Source organism: Chelmon rostratus, chromosome 13 (genome assembly GCF_017976325.1).
Source record: "Chelmon rostratus isolate fCheRos1 chromosome 13, fCheRos1.pri, whole genome shotgun sequence".
Taxonomy (NCBI): Eukaryota; Metazoa; Chordata; class Actinopteri; order Chaetodontiformes; family Chaetodontidae; genus Chelmon; species Chelmon rostratus.
This window is the reverse complement of record NC_055670.1, coordinates 5003118-5021384: the sequence shown is the minus strand read 5'-3', so window position 1 is coordinate 5021384 and position 18267 is coordinate 5003118. Positions and strand designations below refer to the sequence as shown.

Sequence of the window (18267 nt, the reverse complement as noted above, 5' to 3'; positions counted from 1 at the left end):
AAGAGCTGTTTCTGACAACTCAAAGCCAGTGGCTGTCTGTGAAAGTTTTGCTTTTTATGTAAAAGAAATCTCCCTTTTCGTAAACTTTTTGTGGCAATGAAAATGAAATGATCACAACCCTGATTAAATACTCCTCTCCCATGATTAACTCTTTGATTGACAGGTTGTCCTCCCACTCGTCACAGCAAACAAAAGTATTTTTCAAATGTGTAATTACTTCAGGGTCACTTTTTTCCCCCGCGAGTGTGTGAACATGAGAGTGATTGTTTAGTGGTACGTTGGGAATTTGTCTCTTCTCCTCATACTGTACCTCCTCATTGTGTGCTGGTGATTAAAAACATCCATAATTCATGGGCACCCAGATTTGCAGCAGGGTGACTCAGACAGTATTAGTCATCTTCCCCGCGAAGGATTCAACCCACTAAGCATGAATAATCACAGTTCATTGAAGTCAATCTGTTTTGAGTATGTCACACAGATTAAATTATACAAAAACGATGCTGTAACTTGGCAAAATGGGGATGGGGGTGATGATGTAATTCACTGGTCCGTTATTAATCATTTGCCGTAATGTTAAAAGTGGATTAATCAGTTCTGTCTCATTAGCTTCAAAGCTCAGTTGTGGCGTCGTGTTTTAACATTGCTACACGCACATACTTCACTGTGTACTCAATCAAACTGGGATGGCTTCATTTGAGGTCTTGTGATTCAAGCTAATGAAGTCAAAAATGCAAACTGCAGTCTGAACTATTTTATTTTCCAAGGTGCAAGAAGCTGCAGTCAGTTATATTTACTATTATAACTGGATGTGAAACCTGAGCTCATGGTGCTGGACCCAGTTTCCAGTCCACAGGACACTTCTCTAGCAAATGGATTTTATATCCAACACGTTTTCATACTGAAATGATGACACACATATCTGATACCCATTGGCTTCAGCTTCTGTGCTTGGGGTCTGGTTATGTTATAACAACTAAAACTACCTAGTTATGGTTAGTGGAAGGCCATGGTCACAGTAGGTCACCTAGGCAGGATTTGAAACACAGTGTCAAAGTCACAAGCTTTCTTGCCCCAACCATGAATATGTGCATCCTGTATGATCTGTATGTGGCTCTGCCTACATGTTTGCATGCCAGCCTGTGTTCATGCCTTGTATTTATAGTTCATCTTCATGCCTGGTGCTGGTGGTGAGGCTGAAATCCTCCTAGGGTCTAAAAATGGGGAGACCCAGGTTGTCTCATGCTAAATATTAATGTCATGGTACTTTCCAGTCTCACTAAGTGTTGCCGTTTATAAAACTGGGCGGGAGAGTAAATTTAAAGCAGAATATATACTGAAGTGGCTCTTTTTAATTTTCATTTCAAAATAAATATTTCGCCTTTACCTGAGTAAAGATCTTAAAATCTTAAATGTAAGTGGATGACACTTGGAGACTCCTCGTCATTAGTGATCTACCATAGTACTAGTTTTTAATGGAGACTATATTCTTACCACGGCTATATTGCATCAATTACCAATTATTGTGAACATCCGACAAGTCAAAGACAAAAATGACATACAGTATTTTATATAATGACAACTATCCAAACCAGAGAATTCCCTAAAGGAAATTAAAGATGATGATAAATTAGAAATTTAGATTAAAATGACTGAGTCTGACCCATATTTGTCTCAGGATCCACTCAGCTTCATCTCCATTCACTGCCTGTGCTTTTTGGTGTTAATGCCTTTTTTCATTTGTTCGTATTTCTCCCCGTGTCCCTCTCAGAAATCAAAAGTATGACATGATACCTTTTGCACGGGCTGCACCTTTTCCCGCCAAATAAGTCACTAAAATATGGGACTAATAGCTGTTACAGTGGACTTCACTTTGCCCCCTGACCTCCTTTCTGCCCCCTAAAAGGGTGCAGCCCCAGTGACAACAAGTACACATGTATGTACTTTTACTTTCTGAGTGTTTCTTCTGTCCTCCTATTGCACTCTAAAAACTTTAGGGTTCTTTAGGGGCTCTGCTATGATTAAGAGCCATACTTTTCACCCAAGTGCCACTGAGGCCTAAAGGTCTTCAGGTTTTCCCTCCAAGCAAACACACCAGCAGCTGATTTCACCAACGAGTCTTTGCTCTGTAGTTTAAGTCAAACTAATAAGTTAACGCTGCAGTGGTGTTGAGCCGATCCACCATGTATCTAAAGCCAGTGGTTCTTGTATTCAGTGCGATGGATTTGTATTCTACCAAGCTGGTTTTAAATGGAGAGTCTAGAATATTAATCAGAAGAGTTCTGGCACAGAAGGCCAACAATGAGAATCACTGCATTAGTTTTCACGTAGAAGCCCTTCAGCCTCTAACAGACATGCACCGTGTCACGTAAACTGGGATGGTTTATGTCTGAATAACCGCCCTCACTTTTACTTTAAAATCACAACAGCAACCTTACTCTGTTGGACCTGTAACATTTCCACATTCCATCAGTTTCAACATGGAACAAGTCAGAAATGAACGCCGTCAGATTAACGTAAAGGCTGCAGCAGCACGAGGTTAAATACACTGAAAGAGATTAAATGCACATCATGTTCCTTCTTCTCGAGAGCCCTGTAATAAATCTATCTCTCAATTATAATCTCGACATTTTCATCCACGCTAAGTAACGCTGATATTTATGAATATCCAGCAAAACACTTTACATACAGAATGTCTTGTCATTCACTGTTGCACAGTTGGATGATTTTAAAAAGACAGATTATTCAATCTCTAATGAATAAAAACATTTATTTGTGAATTCACTATGGAGAGCAGGGGCAAGCAGTGGTCATTAAGGCTTCAATATCAAAATAAGTTTTAAAATCCATCACTGATGGAGCCTGTGAGAAGAAAGGAAAAACTCTTCTTCCTTGACATCATTACTTTCCAACTCACTGCTGCCTTTTGCGCACCAGCTGCTGAATATCGTTCAAGCATTGTGGCTGCTCTGGTAACAGTGCTGTCTTGTCTGAATGACGACGTAAGCCTTTACATGAACAGATGGATAAAGCCAGCACTGCTATGTATGCCCTATCTGAAAAGGGCTAATGTTAAAGATGCATGTCAGAGGTGTTCCTCAAGGAACAGTTTTAGGCTCCCGTATGGCTCCAATCTGACAGACCCCTAAAGACACCCTGACGCCCTGAGAGTGCGCTGCATGCAGACTGACCCGTCCTCCTGCCATGTGTTCTGTTTCTGTTGTCTGTAAGGTCCGTTCCCATCTGGCTGCTTTAAAGAGCAGTGGCAGCGTGGCCTCGTCAAACTCCACCGCTACCACGCCGCCCCTAGTGTCGCGGTCACACTCCTTCAGCGAGCCGCTTGCATCTAGCTTTGAAAATCTCCACCTTCGCAACAGCCAGGAACCCCACCAACACCATCACCCTCCATCTTCATCACCATCCTCCTCATCATCAACGCCTGCACGCACTGACCCACAACCCCACCCCCAGTTTAGGCCCTCACCCAATGAGCTGGCCTCTTCAGCGGAGGTCCCGCCCAGGGTAAGGACAGGAGCGAAGACCCCCGGTGTAGTCTGGCAGCAATAGTTCAACAGAATTTTCTGTTGACTGACAAGACCCGAGAGATCAAAGTGTCGCCATCCTGAACCGTTCACTTCATTGCTTTAATAGTTTCCCACCCTCTGCCTGATTCTTAATGCTATCAATAATTCATTCTTCATTGGATTTGCTTTTCTTGTGAAGAAAAAAAAGCTTGTAGGGGAATTAGAGATGACTTAATGAAATCTTAAGTCTTAAATATCTTAAATCTTAATTATTAAGTTAACAGAAAAGTTTTTGAAATAAACAGGTTGGTTTGCAGCCTTAAATTACCTCTTTCCACAAAAACAAGGTTTAGTGTCTACCAGAGGTTTCCTGAGGAAATCATATATTGCTTTGAATCTATTTCCCTGATACACAAAATATCCTGAGAAAAGGAAGCTAACGTCACTCTGTGTGATATGAATCAGTGTTGACACCAAGAGAGGTAGCATGCTATTAATATGAGCCACACCGATCAGTCTGTGACCTCTTTATAACCCAGCCGTGGGTTCTGTGATAATGTTGAGCACTTGGACAAGTTGAAACGATCTGTCTCATGTTGCTTTTTCTTCCCTCACCAGACTAATTTAGCCTTTTACTGTACAACCACAGAAGGTCATAAAAATAACTGCAGAAGAGAGGAAAATAAGGAAAGGAGGAGAAAGTTCAGCATTTGGAGAACCGTTTTTTCCCCACCTGAATGTATAGTGTGCTGGACACCGTGGCTAAGTATAGGAAAGGAAAGCTTTGTGCTGCTACCCACAATTGTGGGTAGTCAGAATCCAAATAAGTGAAAAAGATCTAAATTCAGTCTGCAGACTGTTGCCCACCAGAAAAGAAACCCTCTGTTATAAACAGAACTGCTGGCAAGCCGAACCACAACCCTGTCAGGACTTAACTGTATAGTACATAGTGTTTCAATACAAGTCCTCAAAGTATCAGGTAAACAGTGGTAAACATCACAAGAGTCTTGAAATACAGGAGAAGCATGCTACTAAGGAAAGATTGACCTCTTTCATTAACAGTTCATATCTTTTCCATTTTGCCCCTAACTTCAACGTCTAAACAGAGCTAAGTACTGGCTGTTAAAGTTCTTCTTAATTATATTGGCTGCTGTGACTGGGAGCTCTGTTCTGCACTGCTGTGTTGTATTGTTTTTGAGCTTTGGATGCTACCAGCTGTTCTGCATTGGCTTTCTTGAATTTACATGTGAAGGGGCGAAGGTTTGATCGTGTGTGACCCATGACTACTGGTTCTGTTTTACAGTGGTGCTCTGGGGAGTGGTAGGGGGGAGATGAGGAGCTCAGTTGGTGGAACATGTGTTTTGTGGTGCATTAGCAGAATTTTAAAAAGTGTGTATTTTAGAGAAGTACTGCGTTCCCTTGGTCCCATGTTGTAGTTTTGATAAGCGTCCTCTCAGGTGGGAGCACAGCCATGTTAGACGACCACAGCTCATAAGCAGCAGTGACTGAACGGTCGAGTGTGTGATGGGCTGCACTATGTTTTGTGTATTTTACGGATTCGCTGCACTGTCAAGCGCATTCATGCACACCGAGTGTGTATGTGTGAGCTGGTCACTGTCTTTATCACAAAAGGTTCCCGTCAGGACTACATCAAGGTCCCCGGTGTTGTCAAGGCGAGACTCACCTCATCACCATGGCAACACCTCACACAGCAGCCATGCCGTGCAACGCAACCCTGCCAGGTAAATCGACATAAATCCTCTGATTTGTATGATTCTGTATTTCTTTGGAAACTTGACTGGAGTTCGTATGTTGTTACATGTCTGATGTAGTCTAAAATTTAGAAATAAGACAAGTCGTGGCAATTATTTGACAAAAATCTGCATGGTTTGGGATATCGTTCATCTTGGTAATATAAAGCCTGTTAGAGATACAAATCAAAGGGATCAGAAAATCTATATTTTTGAAATATCTAATTAAATATGTACATTTATTAAAAGTTGTAATTAATAAATATACTATACATACAATATATTAGCATTAAAAAATGAAATTATCAAATTATGGATGAGAAAAAAAACTTGAACTTGAAACTTGAAGTAGAAGTGGGCAAAGAGTAGTGCCCTGTAGGACTCCACTGGTTATATCTGTAGAGGAGAATATATTATTGCAGCTCCTGTGTGTTTACAGAGGTTTACAGATGTTTTATGAGAGCCGAATCATTCTGGCACTCTGACACAAACAACATCCTAAGGAACTTAAAACCTACAATTTCAATTTATAAAAGAAAGTCATTTGTAGCATTCAGGAGAAAAGCCTCAGTTCTGTGAAACCAGGCTGCTGTTTTCAACTATGTCATTAAAAAGACATGAAAAACAATGACTTTCTCAACCACACTGGCAAAAACACACGCACACAGGACTGCGTCTGTACATTCAGTGCACTCAGTGTCTCCACTGTCTTTGCTGCTATAGTTGTTGTGTACGGTGTTGTGTGGGAGGGGTTATGTAATAGTGCTAGCTGTCTAACCTTGTGATGCTTCTTGTGTGTGAATGTGTGTTTGTTCTTACACATATGCACATTTTCTATTTCTAAGCCACAAACCTTCTCGTGAGGTTCTCTGTGTGTCATTTCTCTGCCTTCCTCAAGCCCTGCAGTGCTGTATTTTATTTTAGTTTTCATGTCTAGAACAACGTATACTCTGTTCTTACTGTACTGTTACTTACTTTTTCTTCTCATTGTAAACTTTTTTGTTCTGTTATCTGTTAATATTATACGTTTAAACCAGATAATACTTTAATAGTCTTTCTTTCCCACTGTAGTTAAAGTAGCTTTGTGATGAGTGTGAAGTGTCCCGCTTATGTCTCTTTCTTTGCATTTATTAGCATGTAAAGGCACTGTAGCATTCTTTTTGTTTTATTCAAAACCAAAAAGTTGGGGAATTTACACAAATTTGTGTAGAATACTACAAAAAACAGCAAGAACAGTGTTCCTTGTTCACAAGGAAAATTATAGTAGCTAATATCAAATATGAGCTAATATCAGCATGTTGAATCTGAAAATACCAGTTTCTGTGTCACATCAAAGCACAAAGTGCAGTCACTGGTGTAACAGCACTTCTGCAGCCCTACCTGTTAAAAGTGGCTGTCTGTATGACGGCTCTGTCTCTGACTTTCTTGCCTCTGGTGTCTGTTGGCTCTACAGTGCGGCAGAGCCTCGGCTGCTGTGGGAGCGAGTGGAGAAACTGGTTCCCAGACCAACCAGTAACAGTGGCAGCGGAGGCTCCAGCTCCTCCAGCAGCTCCAGTAACTCCAGCTCTCAGCCCGGTTCTCACTGCGGCTCTGGAGAGAGGTTCAGGGCCCGCTGTGAGTTCACACACACGTTAACAAAGCCGCACTTTCAAACATGCAGGAGGTGGACAATAGAGCTGGGCAACACCTTGAAATACTTGTGCTGAAGTAAATAGTAAAGGAGCTGCACAAACGTTCAAACACATGTACACATTTGGATTTCACAACATCCCTTTTTCGAACAAACTGACCTTTTCACCTCCGCCTCCTTCAGCCTCTTCCAAATCAGAGGGTTCGCCCCTCCAACGGCCAGAGAATGCTGGGAAAAAACCAGAGGAGAGGAGGGACTTGGTCAGGCCGAGCAGACCAGCGGTGAGAGTTGACTCAAAGCTGACTAGCCAGTGCTGTAGCTCTCTAGCTGGGATGGATCTAGATGTAGACCTGCGTGTGTGTGGAGTCATAATGACGTAATGGGTTTGTTTGAGAGCTGGACTGTAGGTTATGGTTTGGTGTGGCCTCTCAGGTTTTTGTTTGTGTGTGTGCGTGAATGATAATGAACTGTCTTCTTAGTATTGTGTCATGTGATCTGCGCACCATCCAATAAAGTGACGTGTTGAGACTCTTTGAAGGGGTTGTTTTATCTTTGGATTGAGCTCACTGGCTGAAGGGTTTTCTGCACTTATCGCTTGCTTTCTCTCCACTGGTCTTCTTGCCTGGGTGGTGCCATCTTAACTCCTGCCTTCTCTAACCTCAATAAAGACTTGACACATGAATGAATTATAATTTCTCATCTTTGCAGCTCTAATACCTGTCTCATTATTAGAATTAATCCACTAACCTTGCCTACAGTAGCTTGAAGAGCATCAGCTGTGCGCTCTCCGACAGTCATCTCTTGCTCTGCTTCATCTTCTGGCTTTGCTGCCCTCAAGTTGGCTTCTCATTGGCTCTATAACCACTGTTCCTCTCCTGCAGCTTTCTGTTTCCTGCTTTACTTTTTTCAAAGGAAGATGAACTGCAACTCTTACAAGACATCTTAGCTAACGACTCAGATGAAGAATGGACAGAGTTCCAACACAGGAAGGAAAACAGATATGAGATCAACTGACCTTTGACCTTTCACCTCCTGACCTTTAGGACCTGACAGCCCTGGCCAAGGAGCTGCGAGCAGTGGATGATGTTCGCCCCCCGAATAAGGTGACAGATTATTCATCCTCCAGTGAAGAATCAGACACCACTGATGAAGATGACGATGAGGAGGTAGATCAGGAGGCGGGTGAAGAGTCAACCTCTGGCCCGGAGGACTCCAGAGCTGTGTATGTACACAACCTTAAACTCTGATCTCTTTGTATTGACACTGTAACATGGACCAGTCAGCAACAACAGAATGCAACAGTGGCGCGTAATGGATAAGGTCAGACTCCTCTCAAACAGAACTGCATGTTGGTTAACATGAAATGTTGACATAGCAACACAGACCTTGTCTTTGTCCTTTGTTCTAGCAGTGTGGAACACTACAGGAGTGCAGCCAAAAACAGAACGTGTTTGTGCTGAACAGCTCTTCTTCTCTCATGCAGTTCCTCAAGGCTGAGTAACGGAGAGACGGAGTCAGTGAAGACCATGATCGTTCACGATGAAGGCGAGAGCGATGCAGGCTCAACGCCCTGCAAAGACAGCACGCTGATCGTCAGACAGGTACTGGCTGAGAAGAAAAAAACCCCAAAAACAACGAAAACCAGTCATTTCCCACACACTTTTAGTTGTTCTGTTTTGTTCATTCATACCCCAAATGTTTTTTCCATTTTGTTTGTATGTTGTGTTGCTCATGTTCTGTTCTTTTGTATACTTTGTGGCCGGCTGGTGAGCAGCTCAGTGTTACCCAGTGTAGAAACTTAGTGAAGGTTGGGTATAAACCCTCATAGATTTTAATCATGCATACATAAAGACCACTAACTAATTCAGTAACGAGGATTTATTACATAGCAAACATTTATTCAGGTTTTGTGACAGTTTCAATCCATTTAGGACATTTAAATTTGGAAAGGTTATTTCACAAGTTGATACATTGGCTGTTATCACATACCATAAGATTTTAGCATATTTGACTTCTAACGAGTTTTCTTCCCGCCTGTAGAATAGCCGCTGTAGTCTGCCCTTTGCTCTAGCTAACACCTTCCCGTCCCCCGAGGTTATCAGGAACACATCTAGACCCAAAGTCGTCTACCCCTCTTTCTACTTCCAGAGTGCAGGTGACAACAGAAAGCGTCCGGGCCCCGGCCCGGGCCAAGCCCAGCCCCCCGGCCTGCTCGCAGGCTTCGCCCCAAGTCCGGGCTCTGGCCCGGGCCTCGTCCACCTCACCCCCAGCCCCCACCATCATCATCATCACCACCACCACCATCACCCCACACAGCATTCGGACAGGAACGGCTTTGCCGGCCGCATCCACCACCTCCCAGACCTGATCCAGCAGAGCCACCATTCCTCCCCTTCCTCCACCGCATCCAACTCCCCCTCCTCCTCCAGCCTTGCCAGCCCCTCCTCCATGTCCCCCCAGAGTCCCCTGGACAAGCTCGGCATCCTCACAGAGGTATGTCCCCCAGCCCACACTTGCTAAGGGTCGCCATGTCTCATGTAGTCTTGAACAGGAGGAAGCAAACACAGGTCAGACTCATTGTGGTCTGCCATAATTGGAACACAGCAGAGTACGTAGTGGTTCAGCTCAGTACCCACAGGGGATGTGTTTTTGAAGTCGGCTACATAACAGATTTGTGAGCTCACAGCTTCCCAAACAGCAGCAGCCAAAATACTGAAAGAAAGAAAAAACAACAGTAAACTAATATTATTATTTCAAAAATAAATGAAATTCTGGTCTTACCGCTGTATCCAACTTCTCATCAGCCGTAATAATGTCCTGGCTTTGGTAGGACGCCATCTGCTGGTCACTATTGGCACTGGTGATCCTTCTTAAGTTCTACACGGCCTCCTCACCATTTCTTGTTTGACATAAGCTTCTCGTAGAGGGATGGTGGTGTTGGTGGAAAGCTGTGTTTTAAGGATCATTTGGAAATAAGACTGGAAGACAAAACAAATTTTCACTCTTAATTTGTTCTGCCCTGTGAACAGCCTCTGGAGCTTTTTGTACTTTGGCTTAAAATACAGAAGAAAAACATGAAGTTTACTTTAGGAGATGGATTTCCAGTTGTAATCCTATCACTCCTCAGTGAGTTTTATATTTATGATCACAGACCTGTTAGCTCTGGTGCAGATTCAGTGTCCTCTGAGGCTAGTTGTGGTTTGACAACCCCCCCCCCCCCCCCCAAACATCTAAATCTCATTTTATTCCTTGATGTTGCCTATTTTCATCAAACGAGTCATATTCTCACATTCCCCAGACAGTAGATCATAGCAAACAGGGCAGTTAGGAGCGCAACGGCAAGTATGTTTCCAGTGAAAATACCTTTTTCCCTTTTGTTCTTTTTGTCAACATCACTCCATAAATTTTACCCTCCACCATTGTTTTTGCCTTTTTCCTCAGTATTTATAATTTTACCCTGACTGAACGCCCATTGTGTTTGCATGCAACACATTCAGAAATACCTCAGTTGGCCTGCTTGTTTGACTGCATTGTCTTGTTAATTGTTTACATGAATTGTTATCTGTAGACATCTAATGAAGTAAATATGTTTTTGATCTCTCAAATTAACACTTTCAGAGCTGTGATATTCTGTCATCACTAAGTCTTATTCTGTCTCACTGTAGAGCCAGTCTAGTAACAACATGCAGAAGCACAAGTCTTCTTCTTCCTTCACTCCATTCATCGACCCTCGCCTCCTCCAAGTCTCTCCATCCACCGGCAGCGCCCTCAACAACGTCGGTAAGTCCCCTCCCCCGCTGGCTGCTGGGCATAGTCAGATACCGAAACGTCCACAGCCACAAAAGAGTTTTAGGTACTTTTTGCAGCTAACCCCAGGCCTCCATAGGCCTTTCCATCAAGGATCCAAGAACTGGAGACAATTCAGGAGTCTGCAAACTACAAACATTCTTTGAGTGTGTTGAGCTGGTTTCCATTTGCACCTAAAGTTCAGGAATATGAAGTTTTGGAAAATCAGAAGTTTTAAACCAAGTGGGACATTTAGGATTGACAAATTTCATTGCTTTATCTACACTTTAAAAAAAATCAATATTCAGTATAACAATCAAAAACAGGTTCCTCTGGAGGCAACAGGAGTAAACATCCTGACTATGTGGAAAAAAGCGTGGACTGTCAGAGCTCGTTAGCTGCCACAGTTTATAAACAGAGCTTTCTTATCAAGGCAGTCCCCCTGCTCCCATAGTCTCTCAGAGGACTGGCCGTCATCAAGGCCAGATCTTTCCAGCCTTGAGGACTCTGGAATGCTAAAGCATTACCTCACATCTTGCAGCTGGTGAACAGCCATTTACCCCTTAACTACACTAGACGGTTCATTCTGCATTTAATTACTGATTTGATAAGTATAGATTTTCCTACAGATGTCTTAAATCCTGATGGATGTAAGACATCTGTCCCCCATTCCATTTCCAAGGAATAATTTGCTTGGATAACAGTCAAGTTAAGCTTGTTTTTCAGACTCCATTTAAATCACCTTTCCCAGCCCTCACTTTCAGACAGTTCCACAACAATCAAATCTGTTCTCAGAATTAACAATCGCAAATGAAGAATCCATCCATCTTACTAATGCTGACCATTTGACTGACCCCCACCCTGCCCGGTAAATTCTACATCCTACACTGTCCTACCTAAGCCCTTCCCTTTGACCTTTTAGGCTACGGGAACGACGCCCGGCTGGCCGAGGCGCTGAGGGCCGACCCGTCTCGGAAGGGCTCTGTGGTCAACGTTAACCCCGTGAACACTCGCCCGCAGAGCGACACACCGGAGATCCGCAAATACAAGAAGAGGTTCAACTCTGAGATCCTGTGTGCTGCACTCTGGGGTAAGAGCAAAGGCAGATACTCAAAAAAGGATTCTCAGTTGAGCAGTTGCACAGCAGTAAGTGAACAAGATATTACTGTCAGTCTGGACGCTGCTTTGGGAGGCACTGGGTCAGCAAGCACGGGGGCTAATGGCACACGTGGTTTTAAATTGAACAAACACAATTGCAATAATTGCTATACAATCACCTGGTCTACTCAACCACAGTCCTATCAGGGATAGTTTGATGCAGCACTTGAGGCATCACACCATCTTTTGCAGAAATCACTGTCTTTGCTGTCCAAGTGATTTAGACTGAACTCATAAGTTAGTTTCTGTTTTTAATCATTATTTAGGGCCTTCATTCTAGAAGTCATAACTATAAAGGTCTTCACCACCTGGTGGCAGTAAAGCCCTGATGATGCTACATACTGACATCTGTCTGACCAGACTGCATACTGGATTTGCAGCTGTGGTCAGTGTTGTTTGTGTTCTTCTAAGTGTGTGTGTGTGTGTGTGTGTGTGTGTGTTTGCAGGAGTGAACCTGTTGGTAGGAACAGAGAGTGGTCTGATGCTGTTGGATCGCAGCGGTCAGGGGAAAGTTTACCCTCTGATCAACCGACGGCGGTTCCAGCAGATGGACGTCCTGGAGGGACTCAATGTCCTCGTCACTATATCAGGTACGCACACACACACACACACACACATACATACTTGTACAATTTTACTTGTAAAGACTCATTGACATAATGCATTCCCTAGCCACACCAGGCTGGAATCAATGAATCAGCTGATCTCAGTCTTCAGCTGATAACTAAGTGATCCCTTGATGTTGATTGGTTGGCCTGCTGTGCTCCTCCTTGGTTGGAACAAAAACCTGCAGCCACACGGCCCTTTACGGAATGAGTTTGACATGCCTGCCCTAGCCCCTTACACTAACCTTAACTATCACAACTAAATACCCTACCCCCAACCCTAATCTAAACCTAATTCTAACCTAATCTGTAAAACCACCTCGTAACCTTCAAGTACCCATTTGAAGCTGTGAGGACCGGCCAAAATGTCCCCACGTTCCAAAAATGTCCTCATTCTGTTGTGAAAAACTTGTTGGCACAGGCACTCAAGCAGAAGAGCATGCACACACATTTTAAAGATTTTTTTTTAATTTCATGCAGCCAAATGAGTCACAGTGGGATGAAGGATTTCATGTTATGAGGCTGAAGAGCAGTTTCACTTCTGTTTATTTTGCTGTGTCAGCTCATAGTGCTCTGTCATGCTGTAGTACGTGTATGTGTGTGCTTGTGAGCTTATTGTGCACAAGCCCACACACACACCTGCAAACACACATTAAAACCTGCCACATTCTATGTATTCTCAGGACAAACTGTGTGCGTCTGTGTCTGTTATTGCATTAATGTTTTTAGACAAACACACACACACACAGTTCCAAAATTTCTCAGAGAAAGTACATACATCTCTTACTTCCCTTTCTCAATCTCTCTCTCTCTCTCACACACACACACACACACACAGGCAGTGCAGTCAGTGTCACAACAGATATTTTGAACTAAACGGATGTTGAGTAAATTTCAGCTTGGTGAGACCACGTCATGTGTGTGTACGATATGTAGCGCTGACACACATTCGAGCTTTCCATGATGGAAGGAAACGACACACAGCGACACACGTCGATTTCCTTCCATGAAACTCGTTTGCGTTGCCGGCTTGTAAAGATCCGCGTCATGGAAAGTTGTAGCCACCCCACTGTCTGAGAGGCCGTCACATCCTGACAGCACCTCAACTCTGGGGCTCAGATTACTACGAGACAGTCTACGAAAGCCTCACACACTAAATGTACGGCCATCAGCATCACGTGTGTCCATGGCTCCATTTCTTGGAGGTGCATGATTTCTTATGACCTTAATAATAAACACCTGCACAAAATGCTGACACAAGAATGCATAAAGGTGTACTCTATTTATGGTCCTGTGCTTACTGAAGTTTTCTTATTTTTTTACATGAATTAACTTTAAATTAAACCACCTACTCTCACACAAAACCATCTGTCACTTAAAGCACAGATATAATGTTGTGATCAACAATAAGACAGCTGCATAGAAACTGAAGTCTTGAGCATGTGTAAATCATGACATTAGCATGACATGGATGGATAATTCTTTATAGACTGAACCACTGACTGAAAAGCATTTCCTCATTTCTCATCTGTATATATGAATTAAACTACTGGACTATCAGCCAACTAGTCAGATCACTCTTATATCATCCTGCAATTGAACAATGTAAATCTCTTTCTTTACTGTTATTATTTGGAACAATACAGGTAGTAAAATGGGGAGGGACTGCTGGACATTTTTTGTGGTTCTGTCTGTGTGTCCACACACAGATACACGGCGTTCCTCCGCACGCTGTTTTGTCCCAACTTGACCCACACTTCAATCGCCAACTTCCCAAAATGTTGCAAAACACTGCAAACATACAGGACGGAGGAGAAAATTCCCACCAGATGATCTTCTAAGATCTGAAATGTATTAGTTCTGGACTGATCATTGCAGCAGGGAAGAGGAGAATGCAATCACGCAGATGTTTGTCAAATTAAAAGCTGAGAACCATTGCAGGCTGGAATGAAACCTGAGAAAGCAGCCAGCAGCCAATCATGACATTAAAAGTGGCTTTCATGGTTACTTTGAATTGTCAAAGTCTGAGAAGGTCAAAACTCCTGCAACACTGTGAGGAGCAACTTGATCCTGAGACCAATGCATTTCATCTCTCGGCTTCATCGGTGTCTGCACAGACTGATGAAATGTGCATTAGGCAACACTGGCAGTGTTAATAGCAAATACAGCTTTATTTTTGAGAAAAACAACCAGCAAATTAATCGTTTGTGCCTCTGAAGTTGGTGTAGAAAATAGATCTGAGCTGATTTGACCTTTCTCAATCAACAACAGGTAAGAAGAACAAGCTCCGTGTCTACTACCTGTCCTGGCTGAGGAACAAGATCCTGCACAATGACCCTGAGGTGGAGAAGAAACAGGGTTGGACCACCGTAGGAGACCTGGAGGGCTGCGTCCACTACAAAGTCGGTAGGTCACATTCTCACAGTCTATGTTTCTAAACAGCACTATGAGGGGTTTCACCACATTTACGGCATAAACGCTGTAACGTGTGGGCTTCGCTGTTGTTGGTGGTCTGAGGTGCACACTGTGTTACTGCAACCGCCTGATTCAATTCTGCCTTGTTGCATGTCTCTGTCTGTCCAGTCTGTCTCTCTTTGCTTTTTCCTTTTATCAGATTAAGGTAAAAATGCTATATTATGTTAAGATATAAACATTGAGAGGGCTTTGTTTATTGTTGAAAGCAGTAAATTGCATGTTGGGCTGGTGTAAAGTGGTGCATGGTTAAGGTTAAGATAAGACTATGGCTGACACTTCTACCCTTTACTGTGGTTGGCTCTATGAGAGTGTGTCTGATATTATTGTCATTCATCACTTTTTCAGTAATGTTAAGGATGCATGTTTCCCATCAGAAATAAACCACATCCAGATTCAAACAGGACACTCTAAGTTTCCAAATGTCACCAGCTCAGTTTAAGGTGCAGAGTGAGTGTATGTGAAGGAGATAAGCATGTCGATGGATGGAAAGCCCTTGATTAAGAAATAATGCGGTGAGGACGTTCGAGTGGACATGTAACTATCCTGTCTACAATTCAGAATGTCCTTGGTGATGGTAGTGCCACTGTGCAAAGACCAGCACTTCCTGTTGGAAACCCCTCTCAGTTGATCAGAACTGTCTGTCATGAAATCCATTTCCTGTCGAGTTTTATTCATGCGTGTCCATCGATATCAGATCAGATTTAATGGCGGGAATCACAATTGGCAGAGACTGAGCCAACTCTTGTGGAAAGTACAGGACTTTTCAAAGATAAAGGAAATAGTACTCTGACAAAATGTCCCAACTCTGCACACTTTGCTGTGACTGTCACTTACTTGACTTTACCTGCACATTAGAAATACTACATGAAAATATTGTATACAAGCTCAAACTGTGGATCTGAGTGGAGGCGAAACAAACTGTCTGCTGAACGATGAAAATTTTACCTGTAACTTCTTCAAGGAGGAGCTTTTAAATCCTCTCATATTTACAGTTTACAGGAAATTGATCATTCACACCCTACAGTAAGATGCTGCCATGCACCAGCCGTATTTAACAGAACTAAAAAACGAAAATGAATCAGCTTTTATTGAAATATTAAAAAACTGGCTTCAATCCAGAAGAATCAGATTTTAAAATCCCAATGCAATGCAAGTATTCTGCAGTTAAATCGATTACGCTGCCTTTAAACAGTGAAAATCAGCTACTAAACACTATGAGCCTTATTTGAACGTATGGTGTCAGACCAAGAAACCTGCTGTCGTACACCTGCAGGGTCTCAAACATCACTAGACCAACCAACATGTTCTTGTGCAGCTGCTGCTGGCCGCCCGCTCTCATGCCCTCTCTGCTCTTTCGTGTTCTTTTAATGTTTGGTGTTGACTTTTGCTCCTCAGTGAAATATGAGAGGATCAAGTTCTTGGTTCTGGCTCTGAAGAACTCTGTGGAGGTCTACGCCTGGGCACCCAAGCCCTACCACAAGTTCATGGCCTTCAAGGTGAGTCAGTCCACTAGCTTAGCTTGTTAGTTGATGCAGTCAGTTCAGTGACTGGATCCTTAATGTGTCTGCAGTGTATTTATAATTATTATTATTTTCTATTTTGGTTGTTTGATGGCAGGGTTTAAATCAGGTCAGGGATTCGGTTCTTTGAAAGCTGTATTATTTATGTGTTTTAACTGCAGATTCACTGAAAACTGTTTGTCCAGCTGACTCAGTATTGATAATCTCTGCCCTGGCAAATATTTATTGATCTGATGCTCAAGCTTCTGCTGGCTGACTGAACAAGAGGTAAACAAACTGTTTTTCTGACCTGCGTGTCGCAGTCTTTTGGTGACCTGGTGCACAAGCCCCTGCTGGTCGACCTCACCGTGGAGGAAGGTCAGAGGTTAAAGGTCATCTACGGCTCGTGTTCTGGCTTCCACGCTGTGGACGTCGACTCTGGCGCTGTCTACGACATCTACCTACCAACACACGTAAGAACACACACACACACATATTGTAATATATGTCGTTCATGTGTGCTGGTGTTTTAAAGGACGTTTCAGTTCTTGGCCAGGGTTGAACAGCTATGGAAAGAATTTCTGCTTCTCAGGCTGAAAATGTGGTTTTCAGTAAAAACTACACCGGGATCAAAGGGTGAAATAATTTCCTCAGATTGTCAACACCAATGGAGATGATAAATACGTCTGATCACAGGAGATCAAATAGTCTCAAAGAAGGTCATCAGCAGACATGTTGCTGTTTTGTGTCCCCGCAGATCCAGACCAGCATCCAGTCTCACGCCATCATCATTCTGCCCAACACTGATGGCATCGAGCTGCTGGTGTGCTACGAGGACGAGGGTGTTTACGTCAACACTTACGGACGCATCACCAAGGATGTGGTGCTGCAGTGGGGGGAGATGCCAACCTCAGTGGGTGAGTCACATGGGCAAAAGCTAGGCACACACACACCGTGCACTTTTTCTCCATGCGTTCGTCCACTTCAGTGGTTCCCTACAATGAAGCAATGTCCTCTTGTAACCCCTCTTCACATCTTGCATGTGCAGATATGTAGCCAACCATGTGGAACACAGCAACCACATCATTGGCCAACATATTCCTGGTGGATCAAGTTTTTCATCAAGAGTTATTGATTATTGATGAATAGTTTTCTAACACATGCACACAGTTATTGTATTTCACCTACATGAGATCATTATCATTTGCCCTACAGCTGCAGAGGAAACACACATCCAGACAACCACATGTATACACACACACATACACACACACACACACGCTTGAAAGTCTTTGGAGCAGTCTGCATGAGTTGTGTGTTTTCAGTATCATCATAATCAGTCGAGATCTTAAAACCTTCTGTCTTTTTAAATATCAGTACATCAGTTAATTAAAAACCTCTTTGCAGCCTACATTCGTTCCAACCAGATCATGGGCTGGGGGGAGAAGGCCATAGAGATCCGCTCAGTGGAGACCGGCCATCTGGACGGCGTCTTCATGCACAAGAGAGCCCAGAGACTCAAGTTCCTCTGTGAAAGAAATGACAAGGTGAGAGGTTCAGCAACACACCCGGATCTGATCTGCAAGGTGGGAGAAATGACTGATTACTGCAGGTAACGCTGATTAAACCTGAGAATACCATTCTTGTTAATCAGCCAGCTGTTTGCTTGCTAGATAGAAATGAACAGCAACAAAAGGGGGCGTTGTAACAAATATTTTAAAACACAGACAACAAATCCCCGCAAGGCATCGAGAGGATGCAGCAGTCACAGCCCCTCCCCATTCAAAGTGAATGAGGTTATAGATTTTAAATTAATGCTGTTTTCTGCAGCTCTTCTTTGTG

The 18267-nt window shown here is 43.2% G+C and overlaps 1 protein-coding gene across 4 annotated transcripts in view; it reads left to right on the top strand.

The window, feature by feature from the left end:
* LOC121615959 (mitogen-activated protein kinase kinase kinase kinase 4-like) overlaps positions 1 to 18267 on the top strand; it is a 90721-nt gene that overhangs the window by 68141 nt on the left and 4313 nt on the right. For 2 of the 4 annotated variants that reach the window (XM_041950510.1, XM_041950507.1), the window contains 15 exons: positions 3229 to 3519; positions 5154 to 5263; positions 6726 to 6886; positions 7086 to 7183; positions 7946 to 8124; positions 8386 to 8503; positions 9051 to 9395; positions 10568 to 10682; positions 11611 to 11778; positions 12293 to 12436; positions 14723 to 14857; positions 16322 to 16422; positions 16749 to 16898; positions 17183 to 17342; positions 17833 to 17972. In XM_041950510.1, the coding sequence (XP_041806444.1) occupies positions 3229 to 3519; positions 5154 to 5263; positions 6726 to 6886; positions 7086 to 7183; positions 7946 to 8124; positions 8386 to 8503; positions 9051 to 9395; positions 10568 to 10682; positions 11611 to 11778; positions 12293 to 12436; positions 14723 to 14857; positions 16322 to 16422; positions 16749 to 16898; positions 17183 to 17342; positions 17833 to 17972 (2415 nt within the window). Of the gene's footprint in view, positions 1 to 3228; positions 3520 to 5153; positions 5264 to 6725; positions 6887 to 7085; positions 7184 to 7945; positions 8125 to 8385; positions 8504 to 9050; positions 9396 to 10567; positions 10683 to 11610; positions 11779 to 12292; positions 12437 to 14722; positions 14858 to 16321; positions 16423 to 16748; positions 16899 to 17182; positions 17343 to 17832; positions 17973 to 18267 lie in introns of those variants that run through there. The other 2 variants (XM_041950509.1, XM_041950511.1) reach the window with 2 other exon arrangements.